Below are 22,437 nucleotides of genomic sequence, written 5' to 3' on the forward strand. Positions count from 1 at the left end.
CTGGGACACGTCCCGGGCTGCCCCAATAGAGTGTCCGGACCCGAGTGTCCGGGTTACTCCGCGTGTGGGTGACCGTCCGCTCAGTGCCGGGAGGACGGGGTCCGCGCTGGCGAGGTCGGGCGCCCCGCCGTCACCTCCTCGGAGGCTGACCAATCGGGCCCAGAAAAGAGACGACGGACGGATTTAGGCAGACTTGTTTCTCCTGGGGGCTTTGTGTATTCTGGAGGCCTCGTGGAGCCCGGCTCGGGGGTCACGGCTCCGGTCTGACGATCCTGACTGTGGGGTCTTCGGCAGCCGTTTGGGGGGAGGGCATCCGTCCCATTTTACGGATTGGGAAACTGAAGTTCAAAAGGGTGAGGGACTTGGGGAGCGAAGGCCCCGCCCAGCGCCACCCAGGAGCCCAAAAGGGAGAGTTCGATCCCAGGCTGGTCGTGGTACCCAAGGCGGGCCCCTCCCCCGTCCTTTAGACGCGGGGCCTCGAGCATCCTTCCTCCTTATTATTATTAGGAGAGGGGGAGGGGAAGGTGGATGTTTTCTCCTCCCACTCTTCCTCCTCCTCTCTCTCTCTCTCTCCCCCCTCCTCCTTTTCCTTCCCCTCTAATCTCCCTCTTCCTCCTCTTTCTTCGATTCCCGGGTCTCTACTCCTACTCTTTCTCCTCCGTGCAGTTTTCGCGAGGTCACGTGCTATCATGGCCCCGCCCCAGGCCCCGCCCCGCTGCTCCCGCGCACGCGCGCTGCTTTCAAGCAATCTTCCGGAGCCAGTCTCCGGCGGGGGCGGCCCATGGCTTGGCGGGGGCTGGAGGGCTCGAACCCGAGCTCGGGCTCGGGCTCGGGCTCCTGGCGGCCCCTGGAGGAAGAGGTGGCGGCGGCCGAGGAGGAAGAGGAGGCCGCCGCGGGCGCGACGGAGGAAGAGGAGGAGGAGGAAGAAGAGGAGGAGGAGGATGAAGAGGAGGAGGAGGAGGAGGAAGGCCGGGGCCGGGGCCAGCTGCGCTGGGACAGCTTCTCGGCCTGGCTGCACTGCGTGTGTGTGGTGGGCTTCGACCTGGAGCTGGGCCAGGCCGTGGAGGTGAGGCCCGAGAGCGGCCGGGAGCCCCTGCCCCCCGCCGCCCTCCCCGCGAGACGGCGGGGCTCCGCCCCCTCCGTGCCGCCTCCCTCTCCATACCCCTGCGCCCTCCACTCCGCCTTGTCACCCCCTCCTAGACACCACCCAGCCGTCCCCTCCCAGCCGTCCCCCTTCCAGATTCCCCCTTCATCCCGCTCCCCTCTCCCCTTTCCCCCCACTCCTGTAGCCTCCACATCCTGCCCCCTCCCTCCTCCTCCCACGGCTCCCTCCCCCTTGGAGCCCGCTGCTGGTTGTTACTCATAGCCCTGAAGCTGTCAAGCCCCTGGGCGCCACTCTCCTCGCTGCGAGGCGCGCGGCATTGGGGGTCTTGCCCACCATGATCGCACAAGCAGGTGGGGCAGGATTCACACCCAGGGCCGGTGGGCAGGATTCACACCCAGGGCCGTGGGCAGGATTCACACCCAGGGCTCTTTGCATCTCGCTGACTGGGCTGGGGTGGAGACCAGGGGCAGCCGTCTCCTCTGCTTTGCTCATGGATGTGGCGTTTCTCACTGACACTTTCAGGGAATTGACTTGACGAGGAAAGCTTCGCAGGGAGGATGCTTTGAGTCCTAATGAAGTGGGAGAAAGCAGTTGCTGTAATAAAGAGTCTGCCTAGAACCCTTTTTTTTTGAGTGGGAAGAGGCCACGAGGGTTTCTTTGCACTTGCTCCAAGCTCTAGCCTGAGTCAGGCCGCCTGGCCAGTGCTGCTCAGGAACCCCCAGCCGCGGGGCTCTGGCCCCACTCCGCCTCTGCTGGTCTTTATCCCCCCAGGAGGAAACAGCCCCTCTGGTGTTCTGAGAAAACCCCACAGGGTCACAAACATCAGGCAGCCCTGCAGGGACAACTAGCAAAGACTGGAGAGCTCCAGAGAACGGAGGAGCCTTTAGCCCAGGCGCTCTCCTTACAGAGGAGGAAACTGAGGATTTACCCAGGATCCCCCAGTAGTGTCAGGTGGAATTGGATCTCAGCTCATTCCCTCTGGGCCTTGTAGTCACTGACACTGCTGAGGATGAGGGCAGAGACGGTGCCTGATTGTGTTCATTGTTCTTGGTCACTGACCCCTGTGGATTGACTGACTTCAAAGGGGACAGGGGTGGATGGGAAGGAAGCTTGGAACTGGGTGTTTGTAGGAAAGGTGGGCTGACTTTCTCCCAGCCCATCCCCCACCCCGTTCCATTTTACAGATGGACACTGAGGCTTTCACTCTTGGGGCGTTCTGCCCTTCCACAGAGTCTTTAATCCTGGACAGCTCTCATCATAGCAAGTGTTTTCTATTTAAATCCATTTCCTTTTTTTGATACATATATATATATATATAGCATGAGCATTTCTGGAAAATTTAGGAAGTAAATGTCAGGATGGGTGGCAAAAAGGAAACCTTGCCTTCGTTTCACTTTTGGCGCAGAGGGGCTAGGCAAAAAGGAATTTGGGGTTGGTTTGTCCTTTTTCTATAAGGAATCCCAAAGAACATACTTTTTAAAATGGGTGCAAGTATCGCTAAGTGATTCTCACTATATTTAAGGTGTGCATTTCAAGTGGTTTGGTTCAATATTAGTGTGGGATTTGTATTTCATCCTGTGACCTCCTGGACTGGCCAGGGGGAAGGTTTCAATCTGACTGTGGATCGGAGCTTTTCTTATCTCAGGCAGTTGCTTGTTGAATTTCGGACTGCTATTGCCTGTGTCTTCCCTTGCCAGGCACAGCACCGTGAAATGGCCCAATCTGACCTCAGGAGCTTCTTCTGAGGAAGAGGTGTTCTTGTGTTGGGACTTAGTGACAGGGAACTGGCTTAGTTTGCTGGCTGGTAAGACTTGAACCCTAGCCCCTTTTCCGACCTCTGTCAGCTTAGGGACCCGATGATGCTCATTTAACCTCTTGGTGGACCAGGAAGCTCTCCAGGACTTGAAAGTGCTGAACAGGGACCCATCTGCATTAGTAGAAGGAACTCCTTCGGCCATTGAGATAGGTCCCTGAAAGATACCTGCCCTGAAGTTTAGGACCTTGGTTAGCTCTGCCCTCCAAGCAGATTTTTAAAGATTATCATTATTGAATCTGCGTAGGTGAGGCAGTTAAAGAATTAAAGAGAGTGAGCAATTGATCAACAAGTGGCAACAGCTTTTGAAGATTTGGAGAATGAAGACCTTTTTAAATGGTGCTTGTCAGTTTGAAATTCTATATACTTCTTAATGTCATTGCACTTGAATTCCTGAGAAATGTGCTATTGAGGTTCAGTGGTTTTTCTGCTTAGCCATGGGAAATCCTTTTGCTTTTGTCCCCTGTTAGAAACCAGTCTTGTCTCTACACTTCTCATACTTCTCCCCTCCTCCCCAATCCCTACTCCAATCCTGCAGAATAGCATTAGATTAATCCTTCTCATATGTCCTTCTCCAGTTTTCTTACCAGTGTGGCAGGATAATCTTTAGTGGGTTGTGGGATTCCACAAATCTCACACTGGGAACAGATATCTGAACATTTTGGTTCAGATGAAATATACTTGAAAAATATTAAGGTCTCTTTTGAATGGGAAAAGTTCACTTAAGGACAACCATCAGCCTGGAAATTACTTTTTAAATGAGAGAAAATGCACTTCAAATTGGACTTTGGAATTGAGGCTGATTGCATGCATATGTGCACCTGATGTGCTTTCTTTTAGATTGGATATATTTTATTTTTATGACACAAATTTCTTCAAATATGTCTCCCTTTTTTCTTTTACAAAGCCATCACATACAACAATTTTTTAAAAAGTGAGGGGGAGAAGAGAAAGAAATCAGGGAAACCAATTAATACACTTAAACAGTCTGAAAATATGTGCATTGTTCTTACCAGAGGACTCTGGGAAAGAGTGTGGGAGGTAGGGAAGGAGCTGTCTTCTCAGAGCTCTCATTTGGGACCAGCCATTTTCTTTGTAATTCTGCAGATTTCATTTTCCGTTAGTTTATGGTTCTTTTCACTGATGCTGTTAGAGTCATAGATAGTTATATAGTCATATATATGGTGTAGTGTTCTTAGCTCTGCTGGCTTCCCTCTGTCAGTTCAGAGAAGTTTTTCCTGGGATTCTCTGTGTTCATTGTGTTTGTCATTTCTTAAAACATAGTAATTAATATCACGTTACTTTCAGATACCCCAGTTTATGTGGCCATTCCCCAGTTGATGGACTTTGACTTTGTTTCCAGTTCTTTGCCACTTCAAAAAATTCTGCTGTCAATGTGCATATGGGGACTTCTTTATTAATGACCTCATTGGTTTATGTGTTCAGTGAGATTCTAAGGGTCTAACGGTCTAGGCATTTTAGTCACTTTATCTGCAGAAGTCTAAATTGCTTTCCTGGATGGTTGTACTGATTCATACTAGCCAGGCACTGGTGTATCCGGTTTTCCCCAAGTCCTTCAACAGTAATCGATCCCTTTTGTCCTCTTCGCCAATTGGCCAGATAGTAAGTGAAACCTCATTGATTTCGATGTGCATTTTTCTTGTGCTCTAGAGCATTCTTTTATATGGTTATTAATGGTTTATAATTCTTTTGTGAAATCTGTTTTTATCCTTTGACCATCTATCTTTTGGGCAGTAGCTTTTGGTCATAGATCCGTTAATAATCTTTATATCTTAGATACCAACTTTTTTTTTTTTTTTTTTCCCCCTGAGGCTGGGGTTAATTGACTTGCCCAAGGTCACACAGCTAGGAAGTGTTAAGTGTCTGAGACCAGATTTGAACTCAAATCCTCCTGAATTCAGGGCTGGTGCTCTATTGGATACCAACTTTTGGGCTGAAAATTTGATTTAAGATTTTTTTTTCCCCATTCCATTTCTTCCCTTCTTACCATAGCTGCATTAATTTTCTTGTATAGAAGCATTCAACTTCCTGAATTCCAAGTTATCTATTTTTATTTTTACAGCTGGGGTTCCCAGAGCAGCAGGCTGGCAGTTACTTATACCTGAACTTATTTTGTTTAGTTAAGAAACCTCTGATATTCACTGGGAGCATTGCTTCTGTGAATTCTAAACCTTTTGCCTTCCTCACGATGAGGAGGTCTGAGTCAAATTGTAGCTATACAGAAATGGTTGGTGGGGGATTCTGGCCTACCTTCCTTGGTGTTGATTTCAGTGCATTTTCCCATTGCAGAGTGGAACCATCTAAGTAATCAGGCTTCTAATTAGTAACTAAGTTAACTGCTTCTAAGAAATACCAGTAGGATTAGAGAATAATGAATACAAGCCATCTGAAAGTAGAGACTTCTTTTGGCTTTATCTGTGTGTGTGTGACCTGGCTTTGCATGGTGCCTTGCTTTAGTAGCAGTTTAATAAATCATGGTGATTCAAAAAGCAAAGGAGGCTTCGGAGTGGATAGATTCATTGAAGCTTGGAGGGAGAGTTTGCAAGAGAATGGGGGATCTACAGTGTTAGAAATCACAGACTGGGAAAAGACCCTTGGATTTAGTCATGAAGAAAGGGCTTGGGAGGTTTTGAGAGAGGAGCTTTAGTGGGTGGGCTCCCAAGTCAGCTGCCAGGGGCTTCAGAAAGGAGTGGGATGTTGAGAAGCCTGTGGGGGAGGCCAGAGGTGAGCGGTTGTTGGTAAGGGTGTGTGTGGGTGAAGAAATCTGCCTTTGTTTGAATTAGGCAATTGAGAGAGAACATAAGGCCTGGAGCTGAGAGGATCTGAGTTCAGATGCTACATATCTTTGTGTCTCTGGGCAATTCATTTTACCTCTGTCTGCCTTCATTTCTTTATCTGTAAAAGGGTAAACCTCCTTGCCGGGGTTGCTGTGAGGTTGGAATATCACAGTGCTTGGCCCATAGCAGGTACCACATAGAAATTTTGGCTGTTTGCTACTTCCAGCTCCAAATCTGTGATCCCAGGATGATTCTACATGTGGAAAGTCCTTTAAGCATTATACAAATGTCAACCATTGTTAATATTTTCAAATACAGTTGCTTGCAGGGCCTTTAATCTCTTTTCTCTGGTTGAATTTCGACCCCACTTTTAAAGTCTAGGCCCCGTGCTCCCCGCTCTGGGAAGCCTTTCCTGACTCTCACCTTTGATAGCGACTTGTTCCCCTTCCACTCGAGTTCTGTAGCTCTCTAATGCGTTAGGGATGCTTCTGTCTCCATGTCACTATCTGTGGCATATGCCTTTCCTAGGCTATAAACTTTTTTGAGGTCTTATCTCAGCCCCACAGTGATCAGCAGCCACCACCTGCCTCCCAGTTTTACTTAGCTGAATTAAAATGCTCTTTTTGATTAACAAATCTAGTGTCGTGTGTGGGCATGTGCAGGCCAAAATGGGCTTTGAGTGCCAAGCAAAGGCCTTTATAGTTGATCCTGGAGGTGATAGTGAGCCAAACAGGGTGGGGGTGGGGAATAAATGGATGAAAGGGAGGGGAAGCTGAGACAGTCACTTAAGGAGCGATAGTACGGGATGTGGTACAGTTCAGTGAAGGTTTGCTAAGGATGGGAAAGACATAAGTATGTTTGAAAACAGAAGGGAAAGAGGCAGTTGCTGAGGTGAGAAGGAGAGGTAGGGAGTGGGAAAAGGATGAAAGGTTCTGTGGGCCTGAGGTGGGGAGTCACTTAGGGAGGACCGGGAGTAGGGGGGAGGGAAGGCCTGGCCTGCCAAGTTTGGAATGTGCCCAGTCACCAGCTGGTTCTAGAGAAGGTACAAAGTCCAGGATGAAGAGATCTTACAGGAGAAAAGCATCTTGGGGGTCAGCACCTCAGGGAAGGAGGAGGAGGGAAGGGAGCACAGACTCCAGAGTAGAACTGAAATGACTTAGTTTTGAGCTAAGGTTGGAGGAGGGAAGAAAAGTCAGAGCCTGAGAGTACTGAAGGGGCTGACAGAGCTCTTGGGAGGAGAATGGTAGTAGGTGAAAGTCAGATTGGCCTTGCCAGACTTTCTAATTAGTTAGTAAACATTTATGAAGTGCTCCCTGGGTGCCACTCCTCGGCCCAAGCGGGCACTTCTTGGGGTCCCCAGAGCAGCAGGCTGGCAGTTATACCTGAAGCTGTCCCAGTGTATTAGAGCTGGCTGGGGTTTGTACCCCCGTGACAGAGCCCTTAGAAGTCCTGGAGAGACATTGAAAGAGCTGGGCAGTGACAGATTTGAATCTCTTGAAAATTATAGCTAATCAATTATGTCTTAATATTTTATTTTCCCCCACTTACTTGTAAAATAATTTTTAACCTTTGTTTTCAAAACTTTTCCAATTCTCTCCTTTCTTCCCTCTTCATCTCCACCCCTCACTGAGGAGGCCCATGTGAAGTTATGCAAAACATGTCCTTAAAAGTCTATGTCATGAAAGAAAATACAGATTCCTCTTCCTCTTAAAAAAAAAATACCTCTCAAGAAAAATAAAGTAAGAAGAAAAAATGCTTTGGTCTGTACTCAGACACAATTCTTTTTTTCGGGCTGTGGATGCCATTTTTTAGCATAAGTCCTTCCCAATTGTCTTGCATCATTGTATTGCAGAGAATAGCAAAGTCATTCGCTAGTCAATTTTATAATTGATTCTTCTGTTTATAAAGAAAACTTAATTAAAAGTTAATAAGGTTCATTCAAAAATCAAAGTTCCAAAGTATATGTGAAAACAAGCTTCATGTAGTTTGTTAAAATGAAAAGTATCTGCAAAAAAAGGAACAAACAAAATAAGCAAAAACTTTTTGCTCTGTTCCTCTCTGATTTTTTTCATCTGTGCATTTAACAGACTTTTGTCTTTTTTTAAAAAAAAAAAATAATGAATGTTTTATTTTCTCTCATTTGTATAATGCTTCCTAATAGTTATTTGTATTTTTCATATTTGTAATTTTTTTGTTGTGGAATAATCTGTTCCATTGACAAGCTACAACTTCTTTAGTCATCCCTAAATCTTGCACTCAATGCTCTTTTCAGATAGGAAATTTCTTCCCAGTATTATATAGCAGAGCCGAAGGAAATTACTTCTGCCTGGCACCAACATGAATGTTGTATACCCAATTTGTTTTTAGAATTTCTGCAATAATATAGTGAGTGATGAGAATCTCTCCATTTGGTAAATGAAGAAACTGAAATTGACCCAATATATGACAAGGTCGAGATTTAGAAAAGAAAAAGGCATTCCTGGATTTCTGAATGTAGTTACTCAGCATTACAAATTCAGAACTGATTCTTGGGCTAGGGTAATAGTGGCCCTTCTGAGGGGAAGACTGTATAACTTGTAACACTTAATAAATAAAGGTTAGACTATCTTCTGGGATCACAAGATTTAAAATCGACAGATAGATAATCTTAGAGGTCTTGAGTTCCTTTCTTTTACAGATGGGAAAACTGAGATTCAGAAGATCACATGGCTTGTTTTAAATTAAAAAAATAAAATCTTATTACTTTTCTTTCCTCTTACCTCCCTCAGAGGAATAAATATAAGCTCTTGTTAAAAAGGAAATATTAGTTTACAAATTATGCATTCATTTCCCACCCACCCGCCTTGTCTTTCTTCTACACTCTCTGCCATTCCCAGAAGAAAATAAAAGGAAAGAAAACCAGAACTCTTGCAAGAAATATAAGTAGTTGAGTAAGACAAATTCTCATATTGGCCTTATCTGAAAGATGTATCTCATTCGGCATATTAGGCCATTACCTCCAATGGGTGATGGGTAGCATTCTTCTGCAATTGTGATTTCTTTAAGTCTTTCAGAATTTGTCATTTGCAGTGTTGGTATTATACATTGTTTTTCTGCTTCTCCATATTCTATTTTGCAACAATCCAAGCAGATGTGCCCAGCTTCCTCTGAAACTGTCTTTTTTTTAGCAAATAACCGTCTTAATTTGCCGTGGGTGCTAAGTAGCAAAGTTGGAATTTGAACACAATTCTCTTGACTGCCTTGTCTAATATACATGTTGCAGATTTTGTTGTTTTGATCTAGAACTAAGCCATATCTATGCTTTTACAACAGGACAATATTTTTTAAACTAGTAAACTCAAAACTTTTTAAAAATTAAATTTTATCAGTTCCGAGTCTCTTCACTCTCTCTCTCCCTTACCCAACCATTGAGAAGAAAGGAAAAACAAAAACCATAACAAACATGTATAGATGTACAAAACCTGTTTCTGCATTAACCATGTCTCCACTCCAGTCCCAATACCCCTTTACCTTCTTCCCCCTGGGAAAAGAAAAGGGAAGCAGCAAGAAAGAGAAGAAAATAGGCTTCAGTTTGCTGAGTCCATGATTTCTCTGCTTGGAAATTTAGAGCAAATTTCACTCAGAATTGTGGTTGGTCATTGGTCATGCTCCATAGGTCACTATCTTTTCTTACCTATTTGTCTTTTACTGCCCTAGGCCTTGACCTTGGTCTCGACCTGATTGGTCACTGGGCCTTCCCACCCATCGGTGTGCTGAGTTAGTCATGGAACTTAGAGTTCCTAAGTCTTTCACAGTTGATTATCTTTTTGTTATTGCTATTTCTGTGAAAACTGTTCTGGTCCTGCTCACTTTTGTTTGCCTCAGTTCATACAAGTCCCCACAGGTTTATCTGGAACCATTCCCTATAGCTTTTTTTTTTTTTTTTTTAAATAACATCATATTCATACACCATAATGTGGGCAGCCATTCCCCAGTTGTTGGGCAGCTCCTGAGCTTCCTATTCTTTGTTATGTCAAAAAGAGATGTTATAAAGATTTTTGTACCCGTGGGCCTTTTCTGATCCATGTGGGGTGTAGACCTAGTAGAGGGACAAAGGGTATGTACACAAAACTTTGAGATAAGTAAGTTCCTTGAGGATAGGAATTTTTTTTTATCTTTAGCTTTTGGCACATTGGCACCAAATGAAGTTGCTTGTTAGCTGGTTGAATGTTGACAATATATTTTAAGAAGACAGGAAAATAGAGCAGAATTATTTGATATGTGGAGGATAAATTATGCAAAATCCTGACTGTTCATTTCCTGTTTCCACTTGAAGTAATTATGCAAATAGCTGCTTAGAACTCTAGGGAAAGACTGAGGAAGGATCCTGAACCCTGGTCATATGAGCATCCGGAGGTCTTTCCAAGCCATTGTTGACTTTCCTACTGATAAAAAAGGAAAAGGAACGGGGAAGGCTATACTATACAAACTTGTTCCAGTTACTTAGCTTTTTGTTGACTATTCTAAGCATTAAAGAATGAGTGGGATGAAAAATTAATGCATTGAGATTAAAGTGAAAATGAAAAGTTTTTGACAAGTGAAACTTGCAAACCATATTGTAACTCAAACTCCGAAAAACCAGGAATTTGGAATCTTCCATTTTAGGAGATTTTTATGGTTCTCTCAGATGATATCAGTGACCCAGTTGAACTCACTTGAACCCATAAAAAGAAAGCTATACTTTGGGGAAAAGGTTTATTATTCATATTTAGTGTTTTGCTTAAGAACCCTGAACATCTCATGTCATTCGTTGAATTTTAGGATCATCTTTGTTTTAGTGGATTGTGCTCTGGACTTGGAGTCAGGAAGATTTTTGAATCTTGACTTAGAGATTTACTAAGAACTGTGTGACCCTGGGTTAATCATTTAGGCAGTGTCTCAGTTTCTTCATCTATAAGATGGCGATAATTATACTCCTAATCTCGAAGAGTGGTTATGAGGTTCAAATGAGTTTAACATATGTGAGGTGTTTTGTAACCTTTAAAGTGATAGATAATGCTAGTAATTATTAGTGCTTTGTAACTATATAAAGGCTATATTTCTGAGGAATATTTGCTTTAACGTTTAAGCATGTAAGTGGGTCGCTGATCTCATTTCTGTTACATAGGTCACCATTCTCACCTCCTTGTCTTTTATCACCTGAACCTTGGCCCATTTGGTCAGTGGGCCTCCCCCCTTTCCATACAGCCAGGGTGCTGAGTTTTTCCCCTTTTCTCTTGACATCAAGAAGGATGCCACCCAACAGGGCTCAGCATTTGTATCTGTAGTTTTAAGATGAAGAAGACATGCTCATATGATTTGCAGGGGGCATCAAGCAAGGAGAGGGAAGACAAATTCCTAAATGATACAAAGTTTGGTGTGGCCTATGAGTGGTACAAATAGATTATAGTTCCTGTTAAGTTTTGGGATGTCTATATGTGTGCACACACTTCAGTTTGGGCCCAGAAGGCCCCAGGATGATGTAGGATTTGCTGTGAATTGTAGTCAAGTGAGGGAGGGCAGTAGATAGGATTTTGACAAGCAAAGGGATCTGGGAAGGGACTGTTAAAAATAGCAAAGATGCTGAGGTTGAAATGCTCGGTGAATATACTTTGAGGAGCAATAAATCTCGCAAAGATTAGTTTTAAAATAGCTATGAAGAAGCAAAGAGATACAGAAGAATTTCTCATACTTAAGTACTAGTATTTGGTCTCAGATGTAACAGGTGCTCATCACTTCATACTTCCCGTTCCTCCCTCCAACCAAAGTCATAAAAATTATTAAACATTAAACTATGTACCTTATTGTGAATGTCAAATGAATGCGAACTAATATCTCTGCCTTTTCATTTTCAGCATTAGACTTTAACTTGTTTGGAAGATCCTCTTAAAATGTTTTCGGGTGCCTCTGACATTTGTTTGAAAGACTGAATTCAGAGAATATGCTATGCTTCAAGATTAAGTTCTTAAAGTCAACTGGGTTTCCCTCTTAGAGTTTTGTTTCCTTCTTGAATTAGTCCTCTTCCTTTAGGACATGTTGGTATCAGATGTTGGAAGATCTGACAGAGGCCAGGGGAATTTGATACAGAGACCCAGGCCATGAGCATATTTCCAGGTGGAGAGAACACACAGGATCAGATGGGCAGGTCCAGTACAGTATGGGGGAGCCACTGATGAGGTATAGGAAACCCTGGAGCAAAGTTCTGGGCAGGGACTAGTGGAGATGTGAGAACGGTGGCAGTGATCCACATGGATCCTTGGTAGGAAATGAATGGCACATTTTAAACTGCCTTCAGGCAGTGACTTTAGCACAGATTTTTAAAGGTTAGTTTTATAGATTAAACAATAAAAGCAGCCTCATGCAGTAGTTAGACTGATACTGTTGGCATCATATGTGGGTTTAAAACTTGTAGGAAGTGTTAAATATCTGAGGCTGGATTTGAACTCAGGTCCTTCTGACTCGGGGTCTGTGCTTTATCTGCTGCACCATCCAGGCTGCCTCACATCTTCTAGCGGTGTGATCATGGGCAAATCCGTTAACTTCTGAATCTCCCCAATTTACCGCCAAAGTCATAGATGGGTTATTAATATGAGCCCACGGCCAAGGAAGGTCATGTAGAAAATCACAAGTCCTTGATGTGTTGATACGAATTTTGTTTACTGTCTTGGCATTGTTTATTTGCCTTCTAGTGAAGGTTTATTTATGCTGTTTTTCTTTTAAATCTTTCTTCAGTGTTGATGTGTTATGCAGTCACTTCTTATAATTTCTTGTAATAAAGAAGGTCATTGGCATGGATTAGGAAATATTGGTTAGCATACCACTCAGTTGGAGTGACTTTTGCTGGGTCTTAAGTAAGTAACAGTGATCTTGTCGGTTGAGATATGGAGTGGGAAAACTGAAAGCAGGATTTCTGGCTGGATGTTGAGGTAAAAGCAAGATGACTTCCGGGGTGATAGAGTAGAAGGGGTCTCCGAAGTCACCCAATCCAGCCCCCGTGTGGATCATAAATCCCCCATTTTACCTTCCCAGCCAGAAAGCTAACTTCTGCTCCAGGACCTCCAGTGATGAGGGGAACTCTGCTCTCAGAGGCAGCCCTGCCCTATTTGCACAACTGGAACTTGTCAGAAACTTTTCTTTCTGAAGAGCCAAAGTTAGGCATCCTGAGGCTACATAGACTCTTCCTGCTGTAAGACAGTCATCAGATACTTGAAAATGGCTGTGATATTCTGTCCTTGTAAACTTCTCCCCTCAGCCTTGTTTCTTTGGGCAAAACTTCTTTAGTTTTAATATGTGTCAACATGACGCCTTTCCTCCCAAGCCCGGTTCTTCTCTGGGTGCTCACTTGCTTCTCAGTGTCCATCCTTCTAAGCAGGACTCCAAATGGTTACCCAGAACTATTTATTTTATTTTTTTTTTTTAAGAAGTCTGAATTTATTTTATTTTATTTTTTATAAGTCATCATGATTTTTAAATTAACTTTATCATTTTTTGACAGTACATATAGATAATTTTTTTACAGCATTATCCCTTGCACTCACTTCTTTTCTGAATTTCCCCCTCCTCCCCTCTACCCCCTCCCCTAGATGACAAGCAATCCCATACATGTTAGTTACATGTGTTACAGTATATCCTAGATACAATATATGTGTGTAAAACCGAATTTCTTGTTGCACGGTATGAATTGGATTCAGAAGGTAAAAGTAACTTAGGTAGAAAGACAATAGTCCAGAACTATTTAAAGAGTTTGAGGAAGGCAGAATCTTTTGGAGCCCACAGTGAGTTGTGTCTCGTGCAAACACATTTCTGCATCAGATGCCTTCCGAAGACCTGGCTACTTCTGGCACGTCAGGATCTGCTTCCAGACAGTACCCAAGCAGTAAAATGTCAGAAACCAACATGGTGTCTTGCTATAAACTCAGGTTGAACCCCACAACTGCGCTGCTTGAATGGTTTTCTGATTTGCTCCATTCGTTGGGGAGTTGACTTTTTGAACTCAAATATAGGCTGTTACTTTGGGCCTCTCTGAGACTCTGTCGATCTTTTTGGATCCTGATTTTGTCATTCATTAATCAGCGTCTTAGCTATCTGTCTCAAGTTTGTGTCATTGGCAGATTTAAATTTATGCCTTCATCTTGCTTCTGCCTCAGTTTCCTCATCTGTAAAATGAGGAAAATAATAGTACCTCCCTCCTAGGATTGTTGTGAGGATCAAGTCAAATAATAATTGTAAAGCACTTAGCATAATGCCAGGGACCCAGTGAGTGCTATATAAATGTTAGTTATAATCATTATGCATAAAGATATAATGCAGACCTGGCCAGCGCCAGAGGCGTAGGATGCTCTGGATTCAAGATTATTTAAGTTGACATTGATGGTTGGGGTAGCCACTTTACCATTCCCATACCCAGTGAGCTTTACCATTATCTAGTCTGTAGTTTTGTCCGCTAGGTTTTTATGGGAAGCTTGCCTTTCATGATCTGATGAAATCAATAGATTATAACTGTGACAGCCTTTGAGCTTCTAGATAGTCTAGTAACCCTGTGAGAAAAGGAAATAAAGCCTGTTTGCTGTGACTAATCTTAATGACTCTATATGAATGCTTTTAAAATGATTTGCAAATTTTAAAGTGCTATATGTGTATAACTTTTCTTAGTGGTCACAAATCATTCCATTAATGACATGATTCCGAATTTATTTTACCAGTTATTCGTGCCAGTCTCACCAGTTATATCTTACGTCTGGGTCTCTCAGACTACCCCTTCCTTAGGTTAATGGGTCAATGGGCTGCTTTGTCAGAAGGTCACCTTTGGTATTATTGGACAAACTTTATTATATTAGAGACTTCCCGATAGCAGAGGAGTGTGACTGGAAGCCACAAACACAATAACCTGCACACAGCTAGCTGTCCAGCTGGCTTTTTCAGGGTTTGATATGCTGGGGAATTCCCCAGGGACGTCTGCTTGAGATAAAACCATTCACCTCCTTCTGGACATTTCTTTCCTTCATTAAGAAGGAATATGGGGGAGACCAGAAAGCTGGTTAAGAAGAAATTGAAACTGAATACCAGGTTAACATGACTGACTCAACTTTTTTGTGAGGTGGGGCATGGGGCAATATGATGAAAAATAGGCTTTGGTTTTCTGGAAATGAAACTCTAATCAGAAACTCTGTCACTGTTTATCTTGGATACACTTAAGAAAAACTGGATGAAGTGAGCACTGAACAATCTCACAAAAATGAAATTGATTTTAAAATCAATTTTAAAAAAAATTTTAAAAAATATTTCTAAATATTTTTAAAATATATTTTTAAATAATTTAAATAATTTTAAAATAAAAATATCTTTTTAAAAATAGGGAATGCCTGTTTTTCCAAACAAAACAAAACATTTTATTTGTAAAGGAGAAAATGCAGATTTAAAGGTTTCCTCCAACAAGTTATCTACCATATATATATATTAATATTATACAAAATATAGTCGATGCATCATTGAGATAACTTTATTCAGTGATTCTGACCATGTCTGATTAGCTTATTTCTTGGCACATATACTTGTAATAACTGCTTTTTAATTTGACTAGAATTATTTTTAATAATAGTGTTTTATTTTGCAAAATACATGCAAAGATAGTTTTCAACATTCATTCCTGTAAAATCTTGTGTTCCAAATTTTTCTCTCTGCCTCTCCCTCTCTCCTACATAGCAAGTAATCCAATATAGGTTAAACGTGCAATTCTTCTAAACATATTCCCATATTTATCATGCTGAACAAGAAAAATCAGATCAAAAAGGGAAAAAATGAGGAAGAAAAAAGCAAACAAGTAAACAACAATAAAAAAGGTGAAAATACTGTGTGATGATCCATATTCAGTCCTCACTCTTTCTGGATGCAGATGGCTCTCTCCATCCCAAGTCTATTGGAATTGGCCTGAATCATCTCATTGTTGAAAAGAGCCAAGTTCATCACAGTTGATCTTCACATAATCTTGATGCTGTGTACAATGTTCTCTTGGTTCTATTCATTTTGCTCAGTATCAGTTCATGTAAGTCTCCAGACTCTCTGAAATCATCCTTCTGATTTGATCTTTTCTTATAGAACATTAATATTCCATAAAATTCATATACCATAACTTATTCAGCCACTCTGATGGGCATCCACTCAGTTTCCAGTTTCTAGCCACTACAAAAAGGGCTGCCACAAACATTTGTGCACATGTGGGGCCTTTTCCCTCCTTTATGATTTCCTTAGGCTATTGACCCAGTAATGGCACTGCTGGGATAAAGACAATTTGATGATCCTTTGGACAGAGTTCCAAATTGTTCTCCAGAATGGTTGGAGCATTTCACAATTCCACCAACAATGCATTATGTGCCAATTTTTGTACATGTCCTCCAACATTTATCATTATCTTTTCTGATATGGTAACTTTCAATGGGCTATAACCCACATAATCAAAAGTTGTTGAGAGTTCTCAGTTTTTAAGAGTATAAATGAGATCTGAGACCTAAAAGTTTAGGATGCCATAGTGATGGAGACTCCTCGTGGGGGTCAGCCCCTTATCTGCAGCTTACAAGCCTTAGCCAGGAGGCCAGGAGCCTCCAGAACCACACACTGCCTTGGAAAGCCTGCATTTTGTCAGTGGCAGGAGCTTGTATTTCTTTTGTTAACCGTTTCCCCTGACATTCTCATCTGCATCTGGGGTCTGTGTTGATCCCTCTGCCTTAGAGATGTCTAGACCAAAGTTCCCCCCCCCCCCCCCCCCCCCCCCCCCCCCGACTAAAGCATCATTGGGAAATACTTAACAAGTAAATGTGCATGTGTTACAACACAGAGATTGCTCATTTGGGCTTTTCTAAGTCAGTTTGTGGCTCCAGATATCTGCCAGCTAAATCAGGGCTTGACTATGAGGCTTCCACTGCAGCCTGGCTTCTTGTTATCACTTTGTTCCTCTGAGCCTCAGCTTCCTCATCTTTAAAGCATTTAATAGTTTTTGAGTTACTGCCTTACAAGAAGGTTGAGCAGGAAGAAGCAGTTTTGATGGAAAATTGACATGCTTTTAGACAGAATAGGAATCATTATAAAGAAATGTAGGAGCAAGGAACTCGGTAAGTTCAAGTTTACATTCTCACAGTTGGCTTATTAGCTAAAAGTTCAAATAGATTTACTCATTTAAAAAAATATCCATTAAAAAAAAACCAAGTATGTATGTGTATAATAATTCCCCAAATACTTTTAAGGTATTTTCTATTGTTATTTTTAACCATTAATGTCATCAAAGTGTCATTATTTGTAATAAAGTAGAAAAAATACAGGATTCAGAGGCCCTGAACTTAACTCATGAGTGTGTGACTTTGGGTTAGACCCTTCTTCTCTAAGCCTCAGTCTCTCCTTCTGTAAAATGGAGACTGTCACATTTGCCTTTACTGCATGTGGGACTCCAGGAAATTCACTTCCTATCCATTGCCTCAGTTTCCTCTTCTGTAAAAATTGGACTGGAAGACTGGAGGGTTCTTTCCAGCTCCAAGTCTGTGCTGCTATGTATGACTCCTGCACTTGCAAGAAAGGTAGATTTGGTTTCAAGATGGAGAGAGGCCCTTCAGGCCTCAGGAGGTCAGCAGTGCTGCTTAGGGCTGTTCTGTATGTACATCATTTCATTGGATCTCCACAGCCTCTTGGGAGAGCCGGGGGAGGCCTGAGAAAGCCTCTGGGATAGCTCCCTTTGTCAGTCTGGGAAAGGCAAGTTTCCCAGAGCATCCAAAGTTGGAAAGGCCGCCCTGAACAGCAGGCCTCTAGGCCTCCAAATTCAGGCCTCTTCATAAGATCATATTGTCATGACCATAGGTGACTATAAGGGAAAAGTGAGGTGTGCTAAGTTATTAATGATTTGTGGATAGTTTGTTTTCTCTAAGACAGCCTCTGGGCCAGTCCAATTCCAATTTTTAGAAAAATTCATTTTAGAAAAATTTTACTATTAGTAAATCAATCTATTAGCTTACTATATTACTTTAAAGGATCTGCTAAGTGGGAAGGTCAACGTTCACCTTATTTTCTAATACATTTTCCCCTTGTTTTATAGGTAATCTATCCTGAGCATTCCAAACTTAGTGATAAAGAAGTAAGTCTTTGTCCTTTTTTGCTTCATTTCTGCTTGGTTCCTTGGCAGCACGTGCATTTTTGTTTTCTTTTTTCTTTTTCAGAAAACAAATATCTGCTATCTGTCCTTTCCAGATTCAAATTCAGGTAATGCTTTTGTGTGTCACTCTACAGGTGTGTATGTGGTGTGGGGGCTGGAGCTGCCTAGGAAATCCCGGGGAGGGAGCCCTACCCCGTGGGGTCCTTGGTGGCCTTGGGTTGGGTGCAGCAAGCTAAGATTCTCTGCCCCTCCTGGGAAGGGCAGAATTCACAATAAGTTCTCAGAGGAAAATTTTTGTTTGATTTCACTTTGACTTTAAGACAATTTACATGGTGAAACAAGGCATTGGGAAATCCAGAGAGCACAAGTGGACTCATGTTCAGATGGATTAACTCAGGTTGCCCTCAGGGCTGGCCTTCAGTGGATGTTAGTGACCAGACTGATCTGAATCTGGAATCGGTTATAAGGGAGGGTCCAGAAGGCTGATAAGGCATGTGCAATCAGGCTGCTTCTTTATGGGGTACTCTGGCCTATCCTCTCTGTGTGTGGTCCGGCTGCCGATAACTTCCAGCTCCCTCCAGGCCACCCACTGCCAGGACAGCACCTGGTGAAGCAGGCATATTTAGAGCTGTTTTTGCATGCTGCTACGTAGACAGTTAAAGAATTCTAAAATAAGAATTCTGTTCTCAAATTTGGGGGACTTAGAAACCATTTTTAACATTCTCTGTTCTTTTAACTGCACTTTTTTTTTCATGTTTCTGAATTTCCCCTATAAATTTAGAACTTGTTGAAACAGACACTTCTTTAATCACTTCTAAAATTTGTTACATAAAATTGGTGTCTCTCTGTGGCAGGCCTTTTATGAACTAATAAAATTTTTTTGCAGAATTAAGAATGATAAATGTTTTGGGTTATTATTGCCTTTGAGAGATTCTAGAGGGACTTGTAAGGATTATAAACCGTTGGTTCTGTCTTGCCTTTTAATCAGAATGACCCAAATATTTAGAATTTTTGCCTGCAGATTAATGGCTCTGCTAGTTTTTATGGAATCAGATAAGCTGCAGGCTGTGCCTTAGATTCCTTCCCTGTTGGGCTGCATCTGCACTTCTGAATAATCTGCTGTTCACTTATCAAAAGCATTTCCCATAATCAGTGAACTTGGCTTAGCACAAGCTGAACAGGCTCCATGTGATCTCCCTTCTTGGTTGAGGTCGTATGTTATACAGTCCCAGTGGCTTTCCTGTGAGCCTTAGCTGGTCATCTTGGTCCCTTCTGCACTATGTCAACATGGGCATATGAAGTAACCGCTCTGTATGAATAAAGGGGCTTGGCCTCTGTCTATCTCATTTTTCTCATCTGTGAAATGGGGGATGATAATAGCAGCTACTGCCCAGGGTTGTTGTGAGGATCAAATGAAGTAACATTTATGAAGTGCTTTTATAAATCTTGAAGCGCCACATAAATGCTTATGGAGGAAACAAAGATAAAATAAGATGCATTTCCTGCTTTCAAAGGAAAGAGCTTAACTATTCACCTGGCCGCCAGGGCTGAGTAGTATAGTAGTAGTGTAGTAGTAGTCTCAATGGAGGTTTAATATGTAATTATCATTAGTCTTTTTCTTTTCTTTCTTTTTTTTTTTTTTTTTGAGTTAACCACTTATTCACCCTGCCCACTTCAGGAAGGTGAGGCTGAGGCCTGAACCTTCTGTCTCTTTTTTCTTGAAGAGATCCTTCAGTACTTGAGAAAGTGTGGGACGTCAGTGTGAATACCCTTCCCACCTACCTCTCCGTGTCTCAGGAGGCCGGAGCTGGAGTCCTGTGGCCAAAGAAGTTGGCAGGTCTGGATGGAGCCTGTCTGAACTAACTGGGTGGGTGCTTGGACAGCAGCCACCACGTCCGTTGCCGGGACTGGCCGTGGCCTTCCCAGCCTTGTTCTGCTGGCCTGGCCATTGGCCTCCACGGGCGCGGGCTCTCTGTGCCAGGCAGAGGCATCAAAGCATTACCTTAATCGAGGCTTAGTGTATATCTCCACAGATGGACTGTATCTGTTGTGTTCTCAGCAGATGTGTGCAGACCACATCTGTTTTATATTTTTTGAAGGGAGGATTTAAAAAAAAAAAAAAAGATCTTGGCTAAAGAACTGATGAGGTTTCTTTTGGGTCCAGCTCAATGATCCTCTGACCTGATCCCCCAAATGAAGGCTGGCAGTCTGCCCTGAGGTTTGGATGGTCTGAGCAAACTTGATCTCTTGAAATCAGGCATCTTGTCATCCTAACAGATGAGCATCAGCGCAGGCAGCCAAGAGACCGCACATTTGGAATGTGATTTAGATCATTATTCTCTTTGGTGACTCTCTAAACAGCTTGTTGCCCTTCATGTGTTTTATTAAATGGAGGTGGTTATGACTGTGCCAGTTCTGAAATGGATTTACTCTTAAAAAAAAAAAAATCCCAAATAGCTTTTATTGTTATGGAAGGAAACCCAGAAGCTGTATGGCAGTCTTCAGGAAACGGTAAAAATGGAGTTTTGGTTTCTATGGATTCAGCATAAAAAATAGAACATTTTAGATCATTCATTTACAGAAAGTCAAGAAAAATGTGCATGAGGGACATGTTGTGGGGAAGATTTCATCAAATTTCCAAAGAAATCTCTTCCTCCCATTCTTCTTGGCTCTAAGGAACTTTTACCACCATCTTTCTATTTAAATATTAACATTTTATTTATTTATTTATTTTAAAAATTTTATTAATGGTTAATTTTTTATTTTATTTTATTTTTTAAAAAATAGAAAAGGAATACAAAACAAAACAAAAAAAAGAACATTGTCATGTGGGCAGCAGAACATTAGGGAGAATTCAAAATATATAACAACAAATAGGATTTCTTCTCAAATTTAACATTTTATTTAAATATTTCCTCTTTTTTACCCATAGCTTAGAGCCATTAGAGAGACCCTTTCTTATTGCTCATTAGCAGTGGACCTGGGGAATCCTTGTTCCCTGAGCTGAATCTTCATTACCTTTGGCCTGTGCAGACTGCAACAAGATGAGAGGAATTTTTTCTTTTGATATCTACAGATATTTCTTAACTCAGGGTGTGGGAGACCCAAGAATGCAGTTTGGTTCTGAAATGCCTTGGAAGTGCCTCCCATGTGCTTGACGCTGGGATCCAAGCTTAGGAGCTCAGAGGCTCCTGAAAGGTGGAGTCAGAGGAACATGGGGGAAAAAGTGGTCTTCATGGCTAATGGGACCTGCCTTGAAGTCTTAGTGGAGAAAATGAGCCACATCATATTTCCGTTCTAAACAATCCTCCCCTTATGGGCTTCTCTTTCTGAATATTCTAAAAGCAGCCTTCAAAATAAGCATCCCATGTGCTCAGGAATCTTTGAAGTGGGGCAGGTCTCCCAGCTCAGGTGATGAATGTTCACAAGAAGCTCCCGCCAAATTCTGTTCTGAGGCCTTGTTGAAAGGAAGGTGCTACCCCAGACTAGTGTCCTCACCTAAAAACCCAGGAAAGGCAAAGAAAGAGATAATACAGCCGTTGTCCCTGTCTTCAATTTAATGGATTTATTTTTTTCACTTAAGTTTTTACCTAAAGTTCATTTAATGAAATAAATACGTGGCATTTTCCACTAGAAAAGCTCATCATTCATTTAGGTTTTAATAATGTATAAAAAACAAAACCAAAGCAGCTCTGGGGCAGCCACACACGCTGCATTGTAAATGCAGATATATCAGATGAGGATTTTCTTGGCTATGAAATAAATATATAAATTTTTTTTTATTCTTTTGGAGGAGTTAGAAAAAGCATAACTAAGAACTGAAATTCTCTGAAATCACTTTTAGTAATACCTCGTGTTCTCTAGCAATATTTTTTTGTTTTGTTTTGAATTCCACATTTTTTTTTATTATAGCTTTTTATTTACAAAACATACGCATGGGTAATTTTTCAACATGACTTTTGCAAAACTTTCTGTTCCAAATTTTTCCCTCCTTCCCCTCCACCCTCTTCCTTAGATGGCAGGTAGTCCCATACATGTTAAATATGTTAAAATATGTTAAATCCATTATATGTATACATATTTATACAGTTATCTTAGCAATATGTTTTCAAATGGACTCTTAATTCTTTGTAAGTTCTAATCTCTGAATAGAGAAAGGACTGTCCCTCTGATATCTTGGGAATAAGCAACTTTCAGATGTAGAAACTCCTCTACTCATATTGGTTGATACCTTTAGGACTTCAGTCTCAGGAGCTTAAGGGACTTGTCTCAGGCTGTTCGGCCAGTTTGGGTCAGAGGCAGGATTCGAACCTGGTCTCTGCTTGTTTTTACCCTGGGACCTTAGTTAGTCATTGGGTGTGTTTCCTATCCCTGAAAGAGGGTTTGAGGCTGGATCCATCTCTGGAGACCCTGCCCTTATTTTATGATTCCTGAAGTCCTGAAAAGCTCTTTGCAGTGGAAATAAGCAATTACTAATTAACATCTTGGTGAGAACAGTACGAAAGGTAGAAGTATCATGGTTTTTAAGACTGGGGATCCATTCTTTTTTTTGTTGTTGCAGAGACAATTG

The 22,437-nt window shown here is 42.0% G+C and overlaps 1 protein-coding gene across 2 annotated transcripts in view; it reads left to right on the top strand.

Moving 5' to 3' along the window:
• Positions 1 to 741: 741 nt before the first annotated feature.
• The window catches only part of DENND6A (DENN domain containing 6A), a 55,976-nt gene continuing 34,280 nt past the window's right edge, over positions 742 to 22,437 (top strand). For both annotated transcript variants that reach the window (XM_074284295.1, XM_074284296.1), the window contains exons 1-3: positions 742 to 1,066; positions 17,811 to 17,849; positions 17,932 to 17,974. In XM_074284295.1, coding sequence (XP_074140396.1) covers positions 782 to 1,066; positions 17,811 to 17,849; positions 17,932 to 17,974 — 367 coding nt within the window. In that variant the 5' untranslated portion in view covers positions 742 to 781. The remainder of the gene's footprint in view (positions 1,067 to 17,810; positions 17,850 to 17,931; positions 17,975 to 22,437) is intronic.

This window comes from Sminthopsis crassicaudata, chromosome 1 (genome assembly GCF_048593235.1).
Source record: "Sminthopsis crassicaudata isolate SCR6 chromosome 1, ASM4859323v1, whole genome shotgun sequence".
Classification (NCBI taxonomy): Eukaryota; Metazoa; Chordata; class Mammalia; order Dasyuromorphia; family Dasyuridae; genus Sminthopsis; species Sminthopsis crassicaudata.